Source organism: Parus major, chromosome 1 (assembly GCF_001522545.3).
Source record: "Parus major isolate Abel chromosome 1, Parus_major1.1, whole genome shotgun sequence".
NCBI lineage: Eukaryota > Metazoa > Chordata > Aves > Passeriformes > Paridae > Parus > Parus major.
Window position 1 is genome coordinate 19,548,545 of NC_031768.1, and position 19,306 is coordinate 19,567,850.

General features: G+C 39.8%; 1 protein-coding gene across 2 annotated transcripts in view; it reads right to left on the reverse strand.

Annotated features, from left to right (window-relative positions):
* Positions 1-694: 694 nt before the first annotated feature.
* The window catches only part of CLCN4 (chloride voltage-gated channel 4), a 40,746-nt gene continuing 22,134 nt past the window's right edge, over positions 695-19,306 (reverse strand). For both annotated transcript variants that reach the window (XM_015644247.2, XM_033512760.1), the window contains exons 6-12: positions 17,680-17,886; positions 17,508-17,588; positions 16,442-16,987; positions 14,231-14,417; positions 10,838-11,236; positions 5,941-6,157; positions 695-4,520 (exon numbers count right to left, since the gene is read on the reverse strand). In XM_015644247.2, the coding sequence (XP_015499733.1) occupies positions 4,430-4,520; positions 5,941-6,157; positions 10,838-11,236; positions 14,231-14,417; positions 16,442-16,987; positions 17,508-17,588; positions 17,680-17,886 (1,728 nt within the window). In that variant the 3' untranslated portion in view covers positions 695-4,429. The remainder of the gene's footprint in view (positions 4,521-5,940; positions 6,158-10,837; positions 11,237-14,230; positions 14,418-16,441; positions 16,988-17,507; positions 17,589-17,679; positions 17,887-19,306) is intronic.

The window sequence follows — 19,306 nt, forward strand, 5'->3', positions numbered from 1 at the left end:
TAAAGTTGCTGCATGCCTGATGACTCCTGGGGTTTTGCTGTGTGTTTTGTGCTCTGTTAAGGGCACAGCAATCCATGAAAAGAGCTGAAGGCCATGGGACACCAAACCAGCTTCTGAAATGTGTCATTTAATTTGAACTAGGATATTGCTGACATGTTCACCTTCATAAGCATGTTGATCAGGATCAAGACCATGTTCTTTGCTACTACCTAAAATTTAGCCTCTCACAGAGATTTAGGGCATGTTTCATCCAATTAAATAGGGATGATTGAACTTGTCATTTTCAATTTTTGATCTTAGCTCTGAATTAAAGTGCAACAGAAAAATGTATACAAAAAATATATCATAGAGTCTTTTCAACATCTAAAGTTTATAATCATTGTAGGCAGAGCAACCTGGTTAGATACATTGTTTTTCTTTCTTTTTTTTGATTTCTAAGGTATTTCTGATGCTGAAGAAAAAACACTTTTCTCTGAAAATAAAATATCCAGCTGTCAAGGCTGATTCTCTGAAGTCCACTGAATGAATTTTTACTAACTCCCTACTTAATATTACCTAACCTATATTTGAATTGGATCTCCTAGGTCTCTAGAACTTAAGCCTAAGTTATCCATAAAAGTGAGAAAAGGAAACATAAAAATCATAGAGACATTAAGTGAAATACTTTTCTAATTAATAAGATGTCCAAGAAATGTTTCCAGTACTGTAAGTCAGTTTTATTTAAAAAATAGAGTCCAAACATTGTTTTTTGTATAAGGTGCAACATATACACTGTTTTCTACAATTAAAAAACCAAAACAACAAACAGAGCCAAAAGCAAAACTTATAGTCATAAATATAGTGTCATTCAAACACAGAATCAGTCCTCCGTAATCCTTAAATATTCTTTTTCTGCTTCTTCAAAGCATAAGAATTAATAATTAGTATCACTGGGACAGCCAAAGGGTCTGTCTAATGTCATCCATTTCTGTACTTTATTATTAAACTTTCTGGTACAGATTGCTTCAAGTACACATCAGAAGCTGAATGTAATTTAACACAGTTCATGCAAAACAAAGGTACATACTGAACCTCCATAATTCAAAGATTCTTGTTCCCCTGTTTAGTTTAGTTGGGCATTTGTGAAGGCCAGCTGCTTGAAGGACTGAACTGAGGTTGCATAAAGTCAGCAGTATATATTAAAATACTCATATAACTCAGATTGATAACGCTACGTGACCATCTTGAGCTCTACAAATTCAAATAAATAGGGCTGAGATCTATGCCTCTTGGAGTCTATTCAGTACCTCCTGAGATAAATTTTGGAATACAGATGGAAAACAGTGCCTGATAATGAGCTTGTTATGGGAAATAAATCATTACATCATAACTGCATTTTTTGAGATAAGCATGTTATAAATTTATATTAAGGGAGTTTCCTTTCAGACACCAGTGTGAAGAGCAATAAAAGGCTGTAGCATGGAGGAAGTTTTTTAATTAGCAATTTCTGTTCTGTTTCGAAGCTCTCCATGTCATTCTAGCATCAGCCTCAGCCTTGATGATAGCACCAAGCCATGAGCGTGCGTGAGATAGCAGCCCGTGCTCTGAAGGGTTTAACATCTTTTGAACAGACACTGGAAAAAGGAGCAGCACTACATGGTTACATGTCCAAAGGTTTTTCCCTTGACCCCTTAGGTATTTAAAGCTTTCCATCTAGAAAGGAATGTGTTTGATAGAAGAGAGCTCTACACCCATCTACCTGCCTTTTACTTGGGCGATAGTCCAGGGTCAAACTGCATTCACAGTAACTGCATAAATCTCAATTCCTTCTGCTGGTGTTTGCTACAAAGCATGTTGGGGGTCTTTTGGATCTTGTTTTTAAGCCTGAGAGCTCCTTCTAAGTACTCTAATAAGGCAAGGCAGCAAGCTATCACAGGGGTGCCTTGGTTTCAGTAAATCAGGCCTCTGGGTATTAAAGGAATTAACCACACAAGTTTAACCTGATAAGCCAAGTCAATACATCTGTGAATTTGTATTCATAGCCAGATTAACCTCAGTTAGGCAAGTCCATGTCTTTTTGTCAGAAAAAGATAATGTTTTTCAGTGTTGATACACTATATTGTTTCCTGTTTGCAAACATGGAAAGTAGAACATGGTCATAGAGTTTTAATCCAAGAATGAAATTGCTCTCAAAAGTCAGCCTTTTTAGCCTAGTCTATATCCCTTAGATTCTAGAAGTTATGGGTAGAAACTGACAATTGTATAAAGTCCCACTTGGATTTAGTTATGGGAATGAACTGATTTTATGATGGCATCTCTGTTTAAATGAGGGAATCTAGTGTTTATGAGCATTGTTGTTGACTTGGTTGGTTTCTTATGAGTTTGGCTGCTGACACCTTCCCAGAAAAATGTAAGAAATAACCATATTATGTTGTATTTCCTATTTGCAGAAGAAAGGGGTTGTTCAGTCCTATATTTTACATAGTTTTAACAATATCCCTTTAATAATACACTGTACTGCATCTGTTCAGTTAACAAAAAGTATACACTGAAACACTTATGGGCTTTGGCCAGAGCTACATATATTTATGTCAGTCTGTTGCAAACACCATTGTTAAGTGGAGTACTTAACAGATTAAAATTATCCCTTTACTTCCGTTTCTTTTACTTCAGCAGTTCAGGCCATACTCTGTGTGAATGCAGTGGGACACAGGCCAGAAGGAAGCAGGGTCACTGGAGATAAGAGGAGGAATTTGTGACACAGAACTTCAGCATCAAACTCAGGGTGCACCTGAGTAGTTGTCCCAGATCAGGAACACAATAATCATGCACACTGCCTACATGTGAGATCAACAGTCTGGGTTTGGGCTGGAGTAAGCAACAGGCTGTTCTGACATCATCTCTATCCATGAGGATCATTCAAACACCACCAGTTATTTGGGTGAATTTGAGCAAAAATACCAGAGGTCTTAGGTGCCTAAATGAAGGGACCAGGAGGTCTGAAGGGGATTCAGGGAACAACCTTTCTGCAATCTTTAAATTTACATCTACAAAGCAAACACTGGGCAGTATGAATTATGTGTTACAGAGTAATTTGATATTCTGTTACTGATAGCAGAATTGACTAAAGTGCTGACCCTCTTTATCTCACATAGAATTGGAACAAGGGTTTAGGAAAATTTAACATTTTTACCTGAGTGACTTACAGATCTCTACCAGGGTCTGTTAAATCTTGTGTTCTTGGTGCAAACAGATAAATACTTAAAGCTTTCCTATGATCATTTGCATTCTCAGTCCCTCTGATCTTATCCAGCCACGGTGCCATGGAGAGGAATTCCACAGTCCTATGACTGACAAGTGCATTAAAAGTAGATCTCTTACAGAATAAGTGTCTATGACTGTTAAATTAATTTCAGCAATCTCTTGGCAAGTGCAGACAAATGCCAAGAAAGAGCAATGACAAAAAGGACCTAAGTGGAGAACCAAGAATCAATGCAGAATGTCATTCATTTGTGAAAAATTGCGATGTACACAAGGGAAGACAGGCGAGGGATTCAATCTCTTGTCACTAACACTGATGAGAGACAGATACCACTGCCCGTTTAGTGCTTTTGAAAACTATTTTATGGGCATCTATGTTTTATTCAGTTACCACAGCAAAACACAAAATACTAAATTTTACAGTACTTGTATGCAAAATTGCATAGAGAGATAATAATTTTTTACAAATAAATCCCATTTCAACATTAATAAGGGGAAGCTGGTTGACAGAAATGCTAAGCAGTATAAAATTCAAAAGACTAAAGCAGGGAGCAAGGGACACTTCATTTTAAAGTGATTTGAGATGTAACCTTACTATTTTCTTAAGACTTATCTCCAGTCTTGACTCATTAAACATTTACAAAATAAAATAAAGATGACAAAATATTTCATTTAAAAATACGCAAATTTTTGTCCATCATGAAAATGGTATAACTCGGTAGCAAACAAATAGCCATGATTCCAGTAACAAAAGCAACTGACATTACTCCTTTGCAGTCTCTTGGCTTGGAACACAGACCTTTCTATCTCTTAGCAGCTTGTACATAAACAGTGTCTGCTACTCTTCACACCTGCCTCATGAGTTACTGTGACCTCGATGCCTCCCACTGGTGCTCGTGGCTCTTTGTCTCTAACCACCGCATCACTTACACCCACCAGCACTCCAACTGAGCCGTGGGGAATCTCATTAAGGAAACACAGCTTGATGTCTGCAGCTGCTCAGAGTTTCTAAACTGCCTTCCTCATTGAATTCGTGCTGTCCTGCATCCACTCCCTCTGTCAGAGGCATATCAGGCCATTCTTCATATACATTACCTTTCTCTCTTTAAGCAAGATGAAACACCAAACACAGCCTTCGTGTTAATCTAGAAGGGATTCCTTTGGGGTTACTTTCTTCTTCTTTACCAGTCTAGTTAAACATGATAGATTCAGGGTCCTGGTTTGCCATTTGAGCCATATGTCTTAATACATCCTTTTTAGTTATGATACCCAGCAGCCTCCTACAGGAGAAGAGGAAGCGAAAGGTCAACAATCATCTCATATATCATCCAGGTTTTTTCCCTCTTCAGTTGCAGGGATATTTTGTGAGTGCTTCCATACAGTACTGTCCATCTCATCTATTTCCCAATTATCTTTTTATAAAAGTATTCTCACCTCATGTATTTCTCCTTCCCCAGCCACGACAATTAAGTGAAATGCTTTGGCTTGTTACCTCTTTTTGTTTGGATCATGACTGAGTGAGGAGCTACAACTAATACTTCATACAACAAAATAATAATTTTCCTTAGCCTCAGGCTGCAGAGGACCAGCAGTCAAACCCAAGGTATCAGTGCTTGGTAATACACAAAGTAAGCTAAAGCACAGGGTTTCTGAAACTCTTACTGCCTGACAGCATAATTCCTTCAAATTTAAATGATAATTTCTCATTTATGTGAACCTAAATGAATTGCATCTGTCAAGAAAGATGAGGCCTATGGGATGTCTGGCCCCAAGAGTCAAAAATTTCATAACCCTCAGTATTCAAGGGCTTTTACTTCCAGTCCTTGAAGACCATTAGGCACTGAATATTGAAACTATGCCACTGCTAATAGTTTTTCCACCTTTCATTTCATGTAAGTTCTAAAACTCCAGATTTAATTTCTGAATCCAGGCACCTAAAATCAGAACCTTCATCTATGTCCCAATAATGGTTCTTATTTTCTTAATGCTGAGGATACTTCATTGACAGTAACAACTGATATGCCACATTTTTGAATAACAAAAAGACTTTTTAACAGAAGTAAAAGTTTTAGTCTTCCATGTTTGGAAGTGATGGCTTTGGTTTGGCTATCCTGCTACCACTAGATCCTGGGATAAGCCATGATGCCCAAAGATCTCAAATTTCATTGTACCTATGGGATGTTATGTCTAGTCCACATGGTGCAGCTTTTTATTCCCATTATTTCATGTTTGCCCACCTCCTTTAGCTGTTATTTGAGGGCCTTTGGTTTATACACTTTTCCATTATCCAATAACAAAAGCTGAACAGATTAATTTTCCTCCAGTGACACCTTTATCACAATTTTCACAAACATCTAATCTAGCTGGATGTCTCTAAACAGTCATATTATTTGCAAACAATACTTCTCCCCAGATCTGCCTCTGCTGAAAACTGAATGATAGTAGAAGTCAGAACAGTTTATTTTGTATTTATTTTTACCTTATGAGTACATATTTTTACCTTATGAGTATGTATTTTTATCCTATGAGAATACACTAAGAATTTAGGAGAACAGAATGAAATGTAACACCTTGCAAGCACCATTTTGGTTCAGTCTGACTTCTTTTGCTGCCCTGGACAGACATGGGTGAGGTTCCCTTATTCATCCATTCACAAAATAAGACAAAATTAAAATATTAATTTGAGTGTCAGCTACTCACCCACTGCGAGTCACCAGACACTGCCGGAGCCCAAGCTTTCGGAAGATATCTACCACGGTTTCCATTGGTGTGTGGTCAGTGACAGTGAAAGGGCTCAGGTTGAGAATACGCCGCAGTTTCAGTGGGTGGGGACTGTTGGGGGGCAGTTCTGGGGGGTCTTCAGTGAAGTACACGATGGAGTTGCTCACCACCCCATCCTGACGCTGTCTTGCATTCTCTGTACAACACAAAAATTGGGATAGATAGTGAATTAAGCTTGATAACAAAAAAAGAATTCCTCCTTTGGAAAGCAAGGTTTGATTGTGCCTTTAACGTATTGGAGTCCCAGAAACTTGGGTTACTGAGTAATCTTGAATTTCCTTAAGACACTGCTCCCTCAAAGCAAAAGTGATATTTTTATAGGCCCATACTTTTCCTTGGTTGGGAAAACGCTTTTCTGAATAAATATGCAGCTCATTGCATTCATAAACTTCACTAATCCAATTTCTGTCCAATTCAAATCACTGTATGTAATTTCCTCCATTGTGAGAATCACAACAGAAACTTTATTACATGCCTGAAGGAGTGGAGTCAACAGCTGTGTAAGATCCCAGCTGGCTTGGAGCAAAACTTTTCAGTGGAGTTGGGAAAATGTGGACATGGAGAATGGATTTATGAACACAAAGCTGGGGAAAGACAAATTCACATTCCAGGGAAGCAGGGGAGGCGTGGGTGTTGTTCTAGATCAGAACACCTTGCTGGCAGGCAGGGTAAATTTTGTGGGTTTACACTTAGTGCCTTAAATTGTTTGTGTATCTAGATTTTAAAAAGGAAAAAGAAATTAGCTTCCTACTTAAAGGAAAATAGTAAAGAGAGGAAAAATATAGGGGTAAACAACACATGTGACCACTTTCAGAAGTTCAAAAGCTATCATTAATACTTTGATCAAACTACAAAGTGAACATCACACTACATCTGGAGTTTGTATGATCAGTTTTAGCCTTTTACCTAAAGCATGCCCCAAGACTTAACATTGGAGTACTTCATTTTCTTTGTAGTGTTTACCTCATCTCTACCCATCACTACAGGGTATAAACATTATAAGAGACAGATTTCCAAATGATGACAGTCAACATTTGTCTCCCCAGAATAAGCATATGATGTGCATGGCTCTGAGGGTTTAACTTTTTTTTTTTTTTTTAAATAAACTCTTGGAAATAGTTAAATCATTACTTTCAATTAACATAGGTTGCTTCTGCTCTTGAGAGGTGTAGCAACTCACACTCCAAGCACATGTAAGTATTCTTGGAACTCTCTGCCATCAATCAGAGTGAGAAACCTGCTGCTGTGACTTGTAATCTGTAGACAGTGATGGTTTCCAACATGCTTCAGATGCAATTTTTTTTTACATTTAACGATCGTTGTCTTGTAATATTTCTGGAACTGGAGCAGTGCTGGCTCAAACCTAATATCACTACAGTACACGATCCTCAACCTTCTCACCCCACACATTACAAGCCCTATTGCAATTTACAGGAATGATGTTAGTTTTGTATCAGCTTGTTTCTATTCATACATCCAATTTCAAGTGTGAATATGCCTGCATAGTTCTTTGATATATGATCTGTGCTAAGAGGTAACATTAATCAAACCAAAGGTAACTCCCACCCTTTGATAAAAACCTTTGACAGCTAGGTATTTCCTTCCTAATACTGCACCCTAAGAAATAGGGCCTAGCATTTTGGTTACCACATTGCTATTCCCAAAGCAGCAGTGACCCTGAACAACAGTGATTAGCCAAAGCCATGATTTCACTCTTCCATGTCAAAAACCTCTCTAGAGAAATTTGAATGATGTAGTACTATGGAGTAAATTCAGCAGCATCAGAAAAATGGTGGATTGTGTGTGCAGTCTCACTGGATGAGAAAGTGGGAGTAAAGGTAAAACAGAAGAGCAGATAAATAGTCAGTGGGTAAGAAAAACAGACACAGATTAACAGAAAGAGCAAAGCAAATGGATGACAATGTCTGGTTTTACAAAGCAATCTATGCAGAAGGCTCTTGTCATAGCTAGAGAGTGAATTAATTCTCCCAAATGTGAAACAGCCTCTCATATTCAGGGGTTCACATTTCACAGCCTATATCAACTATGTTGATCTCTCAACTCCACACTGGGAAAAGCATATTATACAGGCCACCTGGCTTTTATCCAAGGCTCTGCCTTTTGCATGGTGCCTCTGGAGCTGGCCAAATTAAGAAAAGCTTTACAGTGTAAAAAACTCCGCTCTGTAAGTCTGTAAAGTAGGTGTCATCTAAAATGTAGACACCTCTTCCCAGAGAGTGACTCTGCCACCTCACCTGCCTACCTACTCAACAAGGATCAATGGAAGGACACAATCCTCCTGAAGCTGCTGCTGAGCAATTGGAAATGGCATTGCCATTCACTTTACAGGTATTTGATGCATTTATAGAGCATTCTCCACTCAATATGAAATTATGTGGGGGTAAATCATGAGGCAGATAGCTTTGTGGGAACGGGTGTTTGATGCAAGACTCAGCAGCTATTGCCTTCATCCAAGAAGGCAGATATGTGAAGGAATTGAAGTACTTCTCCAGAGCAATCTCTGGACCACCATACTACTATGCACAACTAACTGGGCCTGAGAAAGAGGCTGAAATTCTTGGTTGAAACCATGTCTCTATAAAAGTGCAAAGTGTTTTAATACAGAGGTACCAAAGCTAGTTCAAACTGAGGAGGCATTCTGCAGGGCATAATGCCATGAAAAAAGAGATACTGGTGAAAGAAGAGATACTGGAGAGGGCCTGACTCTGTTTTCCTTAAGACCTCATTCCCTGGCTGAAGTGCTGCACAGATGGGGCTGAAGCTGTTCTGAGATGTAACTCCAGTACCTCTGTCAGGCTGAACAGGTGAACATGAACAGGTGAACAAGAGATCCTTCACCATGTGTGATATTTCCCTCTTGGTAATGAATTTTATGGCTTAAGGACACTCGGTGCGTGGCTCCATGATCACAACCATGAAGCAAGCTGAGGTGGAGTTTCAGAACACATTAGTTATCCCTGTGGTGATGATCAGCAGTAACAAGTTCTGAAATTCAGACAAAGCAGCTTCAAAGAGTATTAGTAATCAACAGGTTGCTAGCATGGTTTACCCTGCCCTGTAATGGAACCATATACTGTGTCTTTAGACACCAAATCCAGATTTTAAGTCACAAGGACACAAACCATACTGGAAAGATTAACCATTTATCTTATCATAGTGTCAGCACAGAATGACAGCACTCACACTCAGCCCCAAGGGTAAAAGGGTTACCAAAGGTCACTGGTGGCTGAGGATTTTAGAAAAAATTATCTATGTATATACCAATTTGATTTTAAATCTGAGTTCTGTCTCATTTCTTATGTAAGATGCTCTTAATTAGAACTGGTCAGGAGACTGTACCTTTTCCTCTGAAAAATGCAGATGCCAAACAATTTTTTAACAGGAATGCATTTTGATCTAAATGTTTACTGAGATTAATTTTAACTGATCTCTTTGTTGTCAGTTCATAGCTGGACACTTTCTCACATCTTCTGGCAAGACCATTCAACCACACTGCCATTTATAACTGAATCAAAAGACTCAGCTCCTCTAAGTTCTTTAACTCACTTCAAGCAGTGTCTGATCTTTCTGATTTTAAAGTGAGGGCTCTGCATCTTCAGTCCCTGCAATTTTCCACTGACATATCTTCCTGAAAAGGAGGTGCAAAAGACTATTAACTTGGGAAGGCACCAAGTGTTAAAGCCATGACATGGCACAGGCAGTATAAAAGACAGACCCAGGGTAGGCTAAATACATCTAAAAAGTGCTTTAAAGACCACTGTTATTTCAATATTTGTTTTAGCTTTGTGAGAAGTGAGCTGGAAAGGGACCTTTAAAAATAACCCAAATTTTCCATTTATTAATTTTCTTGTCTGAAAAATATGGGAATTTCCATCAGAGACAACAGCTTTTTAAAGGTGCCTGAGCAGCAGGGATGAAATAAGGCCATGCAGAGAATACTAATTCCAAGCCAAGGAAATTTGGATATAGCAGACATTCCTCTCCCCTGCAAAGTACAAGGCAACCATGCCCAGGTGGCATCTTGCCTGCCTGCCCAGCTGGCCCTCAACACCACAGGGCTGCCACAACTGGGAGCAGATGGTGGACCAACCTTGCAGACCTCTGCAGTTCTGGATGCCCTGGGTCCAGAAGAGGTGGGAACACTTGCTTTCATCCAATATACTTGTTCTTCAATCCCCACTTAATCATCAAATCAACCAGGAAAGGACGTGACAGTCAAAACCTTTTAAAGACCTGGATTCAGGATCTCAGGCAGCCAGCCAGATAGCCACTGGATGCCAGACAAAATTCACCTATCTTTACCAAAAAAACATCGTGCACTGAAAACTTTCCACCTGTAGCACTAAAAGCCTGCATGTGAGGAAAAACTGAGACAAAGCAACAGAAAGGAGTACAGGCTATTTCATCACTGGGTGACCAAAGTTCATGACTGCCCCAGCTGCCTCTGGAAGTCCATGGAGAGGGAAAGAAACTGAGCCCTGCACTGGCTTTTGGTCTGGTTCTGACAAAAATTCTGGCCATATGAGTTGATTTTCTGTCTGCTGTCTCTAGAATAATTTTATTTTACTCTTTTGAGTGACAGCAAAATTAAGCCCACAAGGGTCAAGCCCACAAAATCAGGTATGATGCAATAGAAAAGCTTCCAGGTCCTACTAACCAGTAGAAGTCAGATTTGAAGAAAAAGTTAGATTTGGTTCTTTATTATCCATTCTTCAAGATGACTAACGCTACTAACCTCCCATCTTGTAAAAACTCCATTCAAAATCAAACTTCTGGACACTGATACTCTACTTACTTATTGCAAGAATCAGCTCTCGTCTCTGTGCAAATCCAATTAGTCTCTCTGAGTCCTTTGAAACCACCACTGGAAAGCCATTGTAGTCAGTCTCTTTGATAAGTGTCTCCACATCCTCCACCGTCATGCTGTCCTGTGTCAGCACAGAGAGAGGAGCCTCGCCGCGCCTTGGTCTCATCACGTCAGTCGCCAGGGTTCGGTGGGTGAACTCATCCTTCACATCCAGGAAGGGATAGCCATTCAGATGAATGTGAGCTTCATAGATCCCTTCTTTTCCAAAGGCATCTGCCACCCACTTGCTTGTGACAGCTGCAGCCATAAGAGGTACAATGTACTCCAGGCCTCCAGTTAGCTCAAACATAATCACCACCAGAGAGACCGTCATTCGAGTAACACCACCTGCCAACAAGGAAAAGACTCAGGTTTCTCACAGTGCTGGTATACATACTAAGCAACTAATTTGTATTTTTGGGCCTTACACTCAAAAATGCATGCAATTATTTATGCTGTGTACTTTGCCCTTATACTCTTAGGCTTGTTTCTCTGAAGAAAGGTATTTTTCATTTACTGCAATTTTCATCAAAAAGGTTGAGTGAACTTGCTCATGCCGAAGTTGCTAGCATTGAAAAGCAAACAATGAATGCTAAAAGACAGAGCTTTAAAACCAGAAAGGATGCCAAAAAAAAAAAAAAAATCAGCTTTAATGGATACTTGAGAAAGTAAAATTGAACCCTGCCATTAGCCCCCTAAAATGACTCCAAGAGTCAGTTAAGTGCCACAGCTGAGGCAGGTCAGAACGTGGAGAGGCAGCCTTCACACCAGCCTGTCTATTACTGTCATACTGAGGACAAAGCTGAGCATTATCTTTGGGCACAACCTGGTTACAAAATCCTCCTAGCCTAGAACAGCTTAGGGCCACTCCAAGAGAGAGCTATGTTACAGCTTTGGATATCACTACAGTAATACAGTTTGAACTGAGTACAATTTGGTTTGAGGCCATCCAGGCATGCAGCCATAGGCAGGGTTGTAGCTGTATTTTTCAATCTAGTCTTTCCATATTAATTTCATAAGCAAGCTCCTCGCTCCTTCAGTTTACATTAAAGGATAAAAATAATCACATAACTGAGGACAAGTGTGTATGTATCTCTGAATTATTAGGTAACATTTCTTTGCCTCTATTCAAAAGGGAAATGTAATAAATCTGCTATTTTTAGGTCTCAAAATACAGCCCCATTTTAGATGAGAAAAATCAGAAACAGATCATTAAAAGATGCTTTTTATCTAGCAGCATACAGAAATATTAGATTGTTGATTGCTTGACATTATGATCCAGATACAAATTTCATCTGAGTAATGCCTTAAACTTCTGACTGTGAAAAGCTGAGAGCAAATACCAGACTAAGGATCATTTCATACTTACTCCATATCTCTTACTTTAGGGAAGATAGGTTTAAGAACAGCTTAAGTACAAGCTGTGACCATTCTACTGTATGTCTCACCATACTTCTAAAACCCACTGCACCTTAATTTGGACCTTTTAAAAGAGGGAGCAATTGCAACCTCACCTTCAGTCCTGTGTGCAGTTTTGGGCATCACAATATAAAAAAAGACATTAAGCTATCAGAAACCATCCAAAGAAAGGCCACAAGGATGATGAAGTGTCAGAAGGGGAAGCCTTTTGTGAAGTGGCTGAGGTCACTTAGGTCTCCTGTTCAACCAGGAGGGGACTGAGGGGAGACCTCAATCTGGTCTACAACATTCCCACAAGGGGAAGCAGAGGGGCAGACACTGATCTCTTCACTCTGGTGACCAGTGACAGGACTTGAGGAAATGGCATGAAGCAGAGTCAGGGAGGTTTAGGCTGGATATCAAGAAAAGGCTTTTCACCTAGAGGGTGGTTGGGCACTGGAACAGGCTCCCCAGGGAATGGTCAAAGCTCCAAGCCTGAGAGAGTTCAAGAGGTATTTGGACAATTTCTCAGGGCCATGGTGCGATTTTTTGGGGTGTTCTGTGCATGTACAGGATTTAGGCTTCATGTTCCTGATGGGTCCCTTCCAACTCATCATAGTCTATGTTTCTATAATTCTTTGCTGAGTAGCAGATCAACTGCAACATCAGAGCCAAATTTTTGTGCACTATTTATTTAATGAGCATTAAGATCATTTATCGAAGAGAGAAAGTGTTTTACTTGTTTGGACAGTAAGATTCATCCCAGGTTTTTTTGATGTGTCAACACTGCTGTGGGTGTTTACATCCACAGGGATGATCCAGATTATAATCTCTTATATCTTTTTAACCTCTAGATGAAATCAGGCTCCTTTGAGGCCAAATTCAGCTGTTCATTTGCCTGGTTTTAGATGTGTGTTGCCAGATAAGAACTGATCTTTCCCATACGTTATTCTTCTGTTTTGACTGTGAGGGGTATAAAGACAGTTAAACTCAGGTGTAATCTACATTACAGACATTAAAATTTCAGGCAAACCCCACCTTTCCTTCCTCTATATTGATCACAAAAATGATCCTGCTTTTCCAATAAGAGCATCCAAATCTGAAATTTCTCCAGCTCTTCCTTGAGTACATCTTTCATTTCAAGCCTACCCAATCACATGAATCATGTGTTATGCCTCTCCACTATTTTTTCATCTGCTGCTGATGGCATCAATAACAGCAACAAAAGGAGATAGAATATGCAAGCACACAAGGGGAAAAATATGATCAGGTAAAAACATGCTCAGATGCTTGTAACGTTCTTGTTGCATCTATGGCTAGAAATTTGGTATGTGAGGTATTATTCAATGATCTTGCTTTAATAGTTAACAGATCATTGCTGTAATATCCAATAAATCCTATTGATTTAGTGTAATCCAATATTGGCCTATGATCAAAATAAAAAAACAAAATACAGCTCAGTTGACCATAGCATTAGACACAGCCAAAGACCCAGAATTTTTGCCTGTGTAGTTTAAAATTTAACAAAAAACGGGATGTTTTCTTCTTGCACTGAGAGCACAGTCTAAACAAGTAAATAGCTTTAGTCCAGTTATAGTGAATTTCATTACATCAAATGGAAAAAATGCAAGCAAAAGTACTCCTGCTTTGAAACCTGCAGCCTAACTTCAATTTTTTCTTTCCTTTACTCTGCTTTTTGGCAGATTACAGGGAGTAGACATTGATGACTGCAAGCCTTTCTGTTGCTGGCTATCTGGCAGATCCCTGGAAGAATGAGGAAGTAGAGGAAGCTCCCCATTCTTCAGCCCATCACATCTTTATTTCAACCTCTGTTGCACCCAGAAATGCCAACACAGTAGGTAATACAAACCCAGGGCCCTCTGAAGCATGTCCCCAAACATCAGTGTTGGTCACACATGAACCAATAACCAGAACAGACCGTACCCAAGCAAGCTGCTGCTCCCACCATAGCATAGAGTCCTGGTGTGACACAGTCTGCCCCAGGTCTGCACCAGTTCCTGAAGATGATCCAGTCATGATGGTGATATGCCAGCTGCTCCACTCCAATCCCAACCATCCTGCCAGCCATGGCTCCAACAGCCATGCTAGGAATAAAAAGGCCTGAAGGGATCTGGAATAAAATATAGACACATGAGCATCTTGACAAAAATGATCAGTATCAAACAACTTTAATTAACAGTAAGAGAACCAAGTTTCCATAGCCTCATGGCAGCCCACAGGGCTGATCCCCATGCTCTGACACAGTTTTCTGCAGTCACTGAGTTCATGTGGCTACATGTGTATTAATAGCTTTATAAAATGTTAGTGCATTTTTTGAAGAAATTTTTAATCCTATCTGCTGCACCCCACTGAATTAGGGAGATAAATGCTGTTTCTGAATAACAGGTTGCTTTTGAAGTCAAGATGTTACTGGCTTTGCCTTTATTGCTTTCTCAGCAGGAAGTCAGGAGCTGCTGATGTTTCTGTCATAGGCTTGAGAATAAGCTTAACAGAAAATAACATCTTGATTTCACCCTCTATCAGATGGAGCACTTTATGATTTTATTACTACTTTTTCAGGCTAAATAAGACCAGATTTTAAATTAAATGTCATATGAAGAATAAAAACTCAGAGAAAGGGGACTGACTGCTCAGAGGCAACTAATTCTCCATCTTACTTTACAATATATTTTCCAGGAAGCTTTGTGAATCGTTACTTTGTTGTCTGCTATACAAACAAGCCACAATTCACTAAAAAAAGAGTATTTAAATGAGAAGGGAGGGGAATAAAAGAGAGTGAAGATTTACTTTGCCTTGGCTAAGTGCATTTCCTCTTAGATGTCAAGCGTACCAGCAAGTGAGAGATATATTTCCTGCTGGAGAAGACAATTCAGATCTGTGACAAGGGATTGCATGGGGCTTTTTTTGTTTTCAGAGAGGAAAGCCTATTATATCTTTTAAAGTCTGAAAATATACCTTGAGCTTCCTAGAGAACTTAACTAATCACCTCATCAGCACAGCCTAGAGGTCACCAGCCATGTAGGGCTGGTAACAGCAGATGCTACAGCTCCCACCATACTGTGCTAACTTTGCTGATGAAGTTGGATTGACTCTTCTAGATTTAGTGGGTCTGTTCTTTTACAGACTGGTTGAAAGTGTCAGTTGCTTCTAAAAAAATTTAAATATATAGGATAAATAAAGAATCCCATTTCAAATATAGAACCAAAGTTTTTAATGAACAAGCATAACAATGGGCTGTCAGCCATAAATCAGTTTCTAGAGTGAAAGGCTAAAAATAGGACCTCCATTCAAGTGTAGTATTTAAGAGAAAGATGAGATACCTTAGTTTTGAGCATGGTATAAAATACAGCGTAAAACTAAGAAAAACTTCTCACTGTCTGCAGCCATCAGATCCAGAAATAAATGCTCTCATAATGGGAGCTGTAGACAGACAGAACCTGTTTTTTATGTGCTCTGTTAATCAGATATATAGAGCTCACCACAAACAGCTTGGTTCATATTGAAAACTTGGATAAATTGTTCTTGGACCTTTCATCACTCATTTATGGGGAGAAGGAGCTGTTGAAGGAAAATGCTGCAAATCCAGAATATTCAAATGGCACATCAGTTAGTCTTCTCATTCATTCCTCTTTTTCTTTACAAGCTACAGTGTTTAAAAAGATTCAAAAATAGACTTTTTCAGCCACTTTTATATTTGTGTGATGCTCTAAATGTGTAAAATAGTAAATTTAAAATTATTACTTCCTTGAGCATAGCTACCTTGAGGCACATTAAGACATTAATACAACAAGACAAACAACAATGTAAATAGCCCATATCCATGAGAGAGAGCTGAAAAACAGCTGCAGTGGGAATCATCTCAAAATTGCTTATTGGCAACAGCGGGTTTAAATTCCCATACAGATTTCTTTTTCGCTTAACAAAACTGCAGATGCCTAGAGGTGGAAAAGCAGGGCCCATCCCTGTGCTGCCACAGGGGCCCACAGGGCAAGGTGCTGGCAGGCAGGTGAGCCAGCAGCACCTCAGTGATGGCCCCGTGACTGGGGCAGGTCAGAACCAGAGCAGAGCTGCCCATGGCAACCCCTCTGTGCCCCGTGCTCACGACAGCTCCCGTCCCAATTTACCCCGATTTACCTTCATGCCAAAAGTGAATATGGTGATGACGATTTTGAACACCAAAGCCAAGGCGAGCTGCCACATGGCAGAGTAGACTCCAGGGCCAGCAGGTCTGTCGGGAATGTCATCCACTGGCCGGGTCATGTTTGGGTCGTTGATGTAGTCGCAGAGCTGCGAGGACTCCAGGGCACCACAGTCATTGAAGAGCTCGGAGATGAGCTCGCTGGTGCTCCTGCGGGTGTAGGGGTTGGGGTAGGCGATGATGGCAGTGATAGCTGTTATCACAATGACCTCCAGCACTGGGTATTTCCCAAGCCTGGTGGTTTTTCGCCTCCTGCACCAGGCGATGTTGCATCGGATAAAGAGGGTCCCCCAGAGGCCCCCGAAGACGCCGAGCAGGATGAAGGGGAAGAGCTCGGCCATGTACCAGGGCGTGTGGTACTCCACGTAGAACAGGACTAGTCGGCTGTTTCCAAAAGGATTGATGGACCTCAGTGTGAAGGCAGCCACCAGAGCAGCAAAAAATGACCTCCAGAGGGTTTTCAGAGGAAAGTAGTAGCTGACCTAAAACCAAGCAAAGACCATAAACATTTCACTGCGTGTGATAGAGGGTGCTTCCTTTACCACCACCATCTGTTTCATTTGACTTTACTGCAAGCACTAGACCTTACCACAGCCAGAACATGCTCACAGAGGTATATCACAAAAGGCATTTTCAGATTTCAGAGAAGGAGTAGCTACTGCTTTAAAATTGATAAATTTGAATCCAGAGTTGCTGTCTAGAGAGTATAAGAAATGCTTGACAGCTTGGTCCACAAATTAGCAAACTGAAGGCTGGAGAAACCTCAGCAGAGGGATATATTACCATACTGAATCATCTAATTTGTTTCCAGGAAGCCAGTGCCCTTCTGCTACTCAGATTATGCTAAAATATCTGGTTATTTCTCATTACTGGAAATCATAGATTGTTTTTGTTATAGAAGAAAAAATAAGCATATACATATTTGAAAAATAATGAGTAATCTTGGAGAAAGGTATCACATTAAATTATATTTATTGAACCAAGTGAACTGCCAGGTCTCACCTCTTCCAGACTAAAAAGCACACCTCCGATTGGAGCCCCAAAAGCAACAGAAACTCCTGCAGCAGCTGCAGCTGAAAGTACCTACAAAGAAAATGTTTACATACAAGGAATGAGTTGTTTGAAACCCCGACTCTGCAGACAGGGAAATTAGAAATTTATGAGCCAACCTCACCTCTCTTCTCTTTCCTTCATTCTTGCTGTACTTAGAGAAAAGGCTGCTGAAGAAGTTTCCACAGCAACAGGCCACATGGACTAATGGGCCTTCTTTCCCAAGGCTGAGGCCTGAAGACACCACCAGAACCAAGGTGACTGTTTTGATTAGAAGTGTCCATTTTCCCAGATAGCCCCTAATAATGAACCCACTCAAGATGGTTTTTATCTGGAAAGCAGAAAGAAGACGTTGAAAAGATGAAGAACCCTTTTCTACTCTGAACTTTCAAATGGAGTTAAAACTCCAGCAGGGTTTAAAAAGTTACAGACTGCTTGAAAAGAGACAGTGATGGAGAGAAAGAAACTGTAGGTAGGGCAGCTTTCCCACAGCAATATCTGAGCAGGGGTTAAGCAGACCACACTTTTACTGCTGTTACGGGTGGTCCCCATAACAGGCAGTAAGGACTCTCACAGAGATCAATAGAAATATGAAACTCTTACGTATTTCCTTGGCTTACAAGATCAGAGTTAAACTGGATTTGAGTTTAACAAAGCAGAAAAAAAGCAAATAAACAACAACAGACTTTACCCAGTTAAAACACACAAAAAAGTTCTAGATATTTGGAATCACTGTGCCATAAAAGCATGCATTATGCTATGCATTATGAAATGAGAAAGTCCAAAAGATCGTGTTTCTACACATTTTGTCTTAATTCTGCTAGTGAGTGCCTCAGAAAGAGCACAATGCATGTGCAAGATACAAAGGCTGCAGGGTGGGATTTGGGTTTGGATTCTAGGTCTGGAAATGGGCTGGAGCTGAGCATCACCTCGCACAAGGGATTTACCACTTGGAAACTGGCTTTATACTTAACTATGAAAACTTTTAAAAACCATAAATATATCAAACACATAACAAAGGCACACATGACTACTTTGAAACATGGAAATTATTCAAATATTTTAAATTATTTGTGGTGAGTTTTTTGGAAACATTTGGATGCTTCTCTTAGAGATCAAGAACAAAAGTATGCAAAGATTTCTAAGTTTTGGGCTGTTGATTCTGTCTGCCAGATTCCTAAATAATAATTCCAGTGGTTCCATAGCACTTTTAACAAGAGAGTACCCTGATTTCAAAGACTTTGAATAATTCTGCTGGTTGAATTACAAGGTTCTTCATTTAACAGCTTAAACATGGACTGAGGCTCAATATGTAAAATATTAAAAATCAAGTAGATATTTTGGCTGCTATAATGTTGTCATGGTGGCACAATTCACATTACTCTGTCTTCAGGAACACTATTTGCAAAAGATGTGCACCAGACACTTTTCAGGCATCCCAAATGAGGGCATCTTCAGCCCTCATAAGGGAACCTTAGCTTTGTAGCACTCCCTCTTCTCTTTATTTTGCTTTAATTTAGAGTCTAGCCTAGAAAATAAGTGCTTGTGTAACTAGCCCAGATAATTTCATCCTGGAAAAAATCTCTATAATCTTCCAGTGAGTATGTCTCTTTTAGATGTTGATTTTTAATTCACACACTGGCAATGAACAAGTACATGCATTAACCTGTCACAGGGACATATGAACACTTTTTACTATGAGAAACCTAGATGATCACCATAAAAACATGAGAAAAGAAATGAAGGCAGAT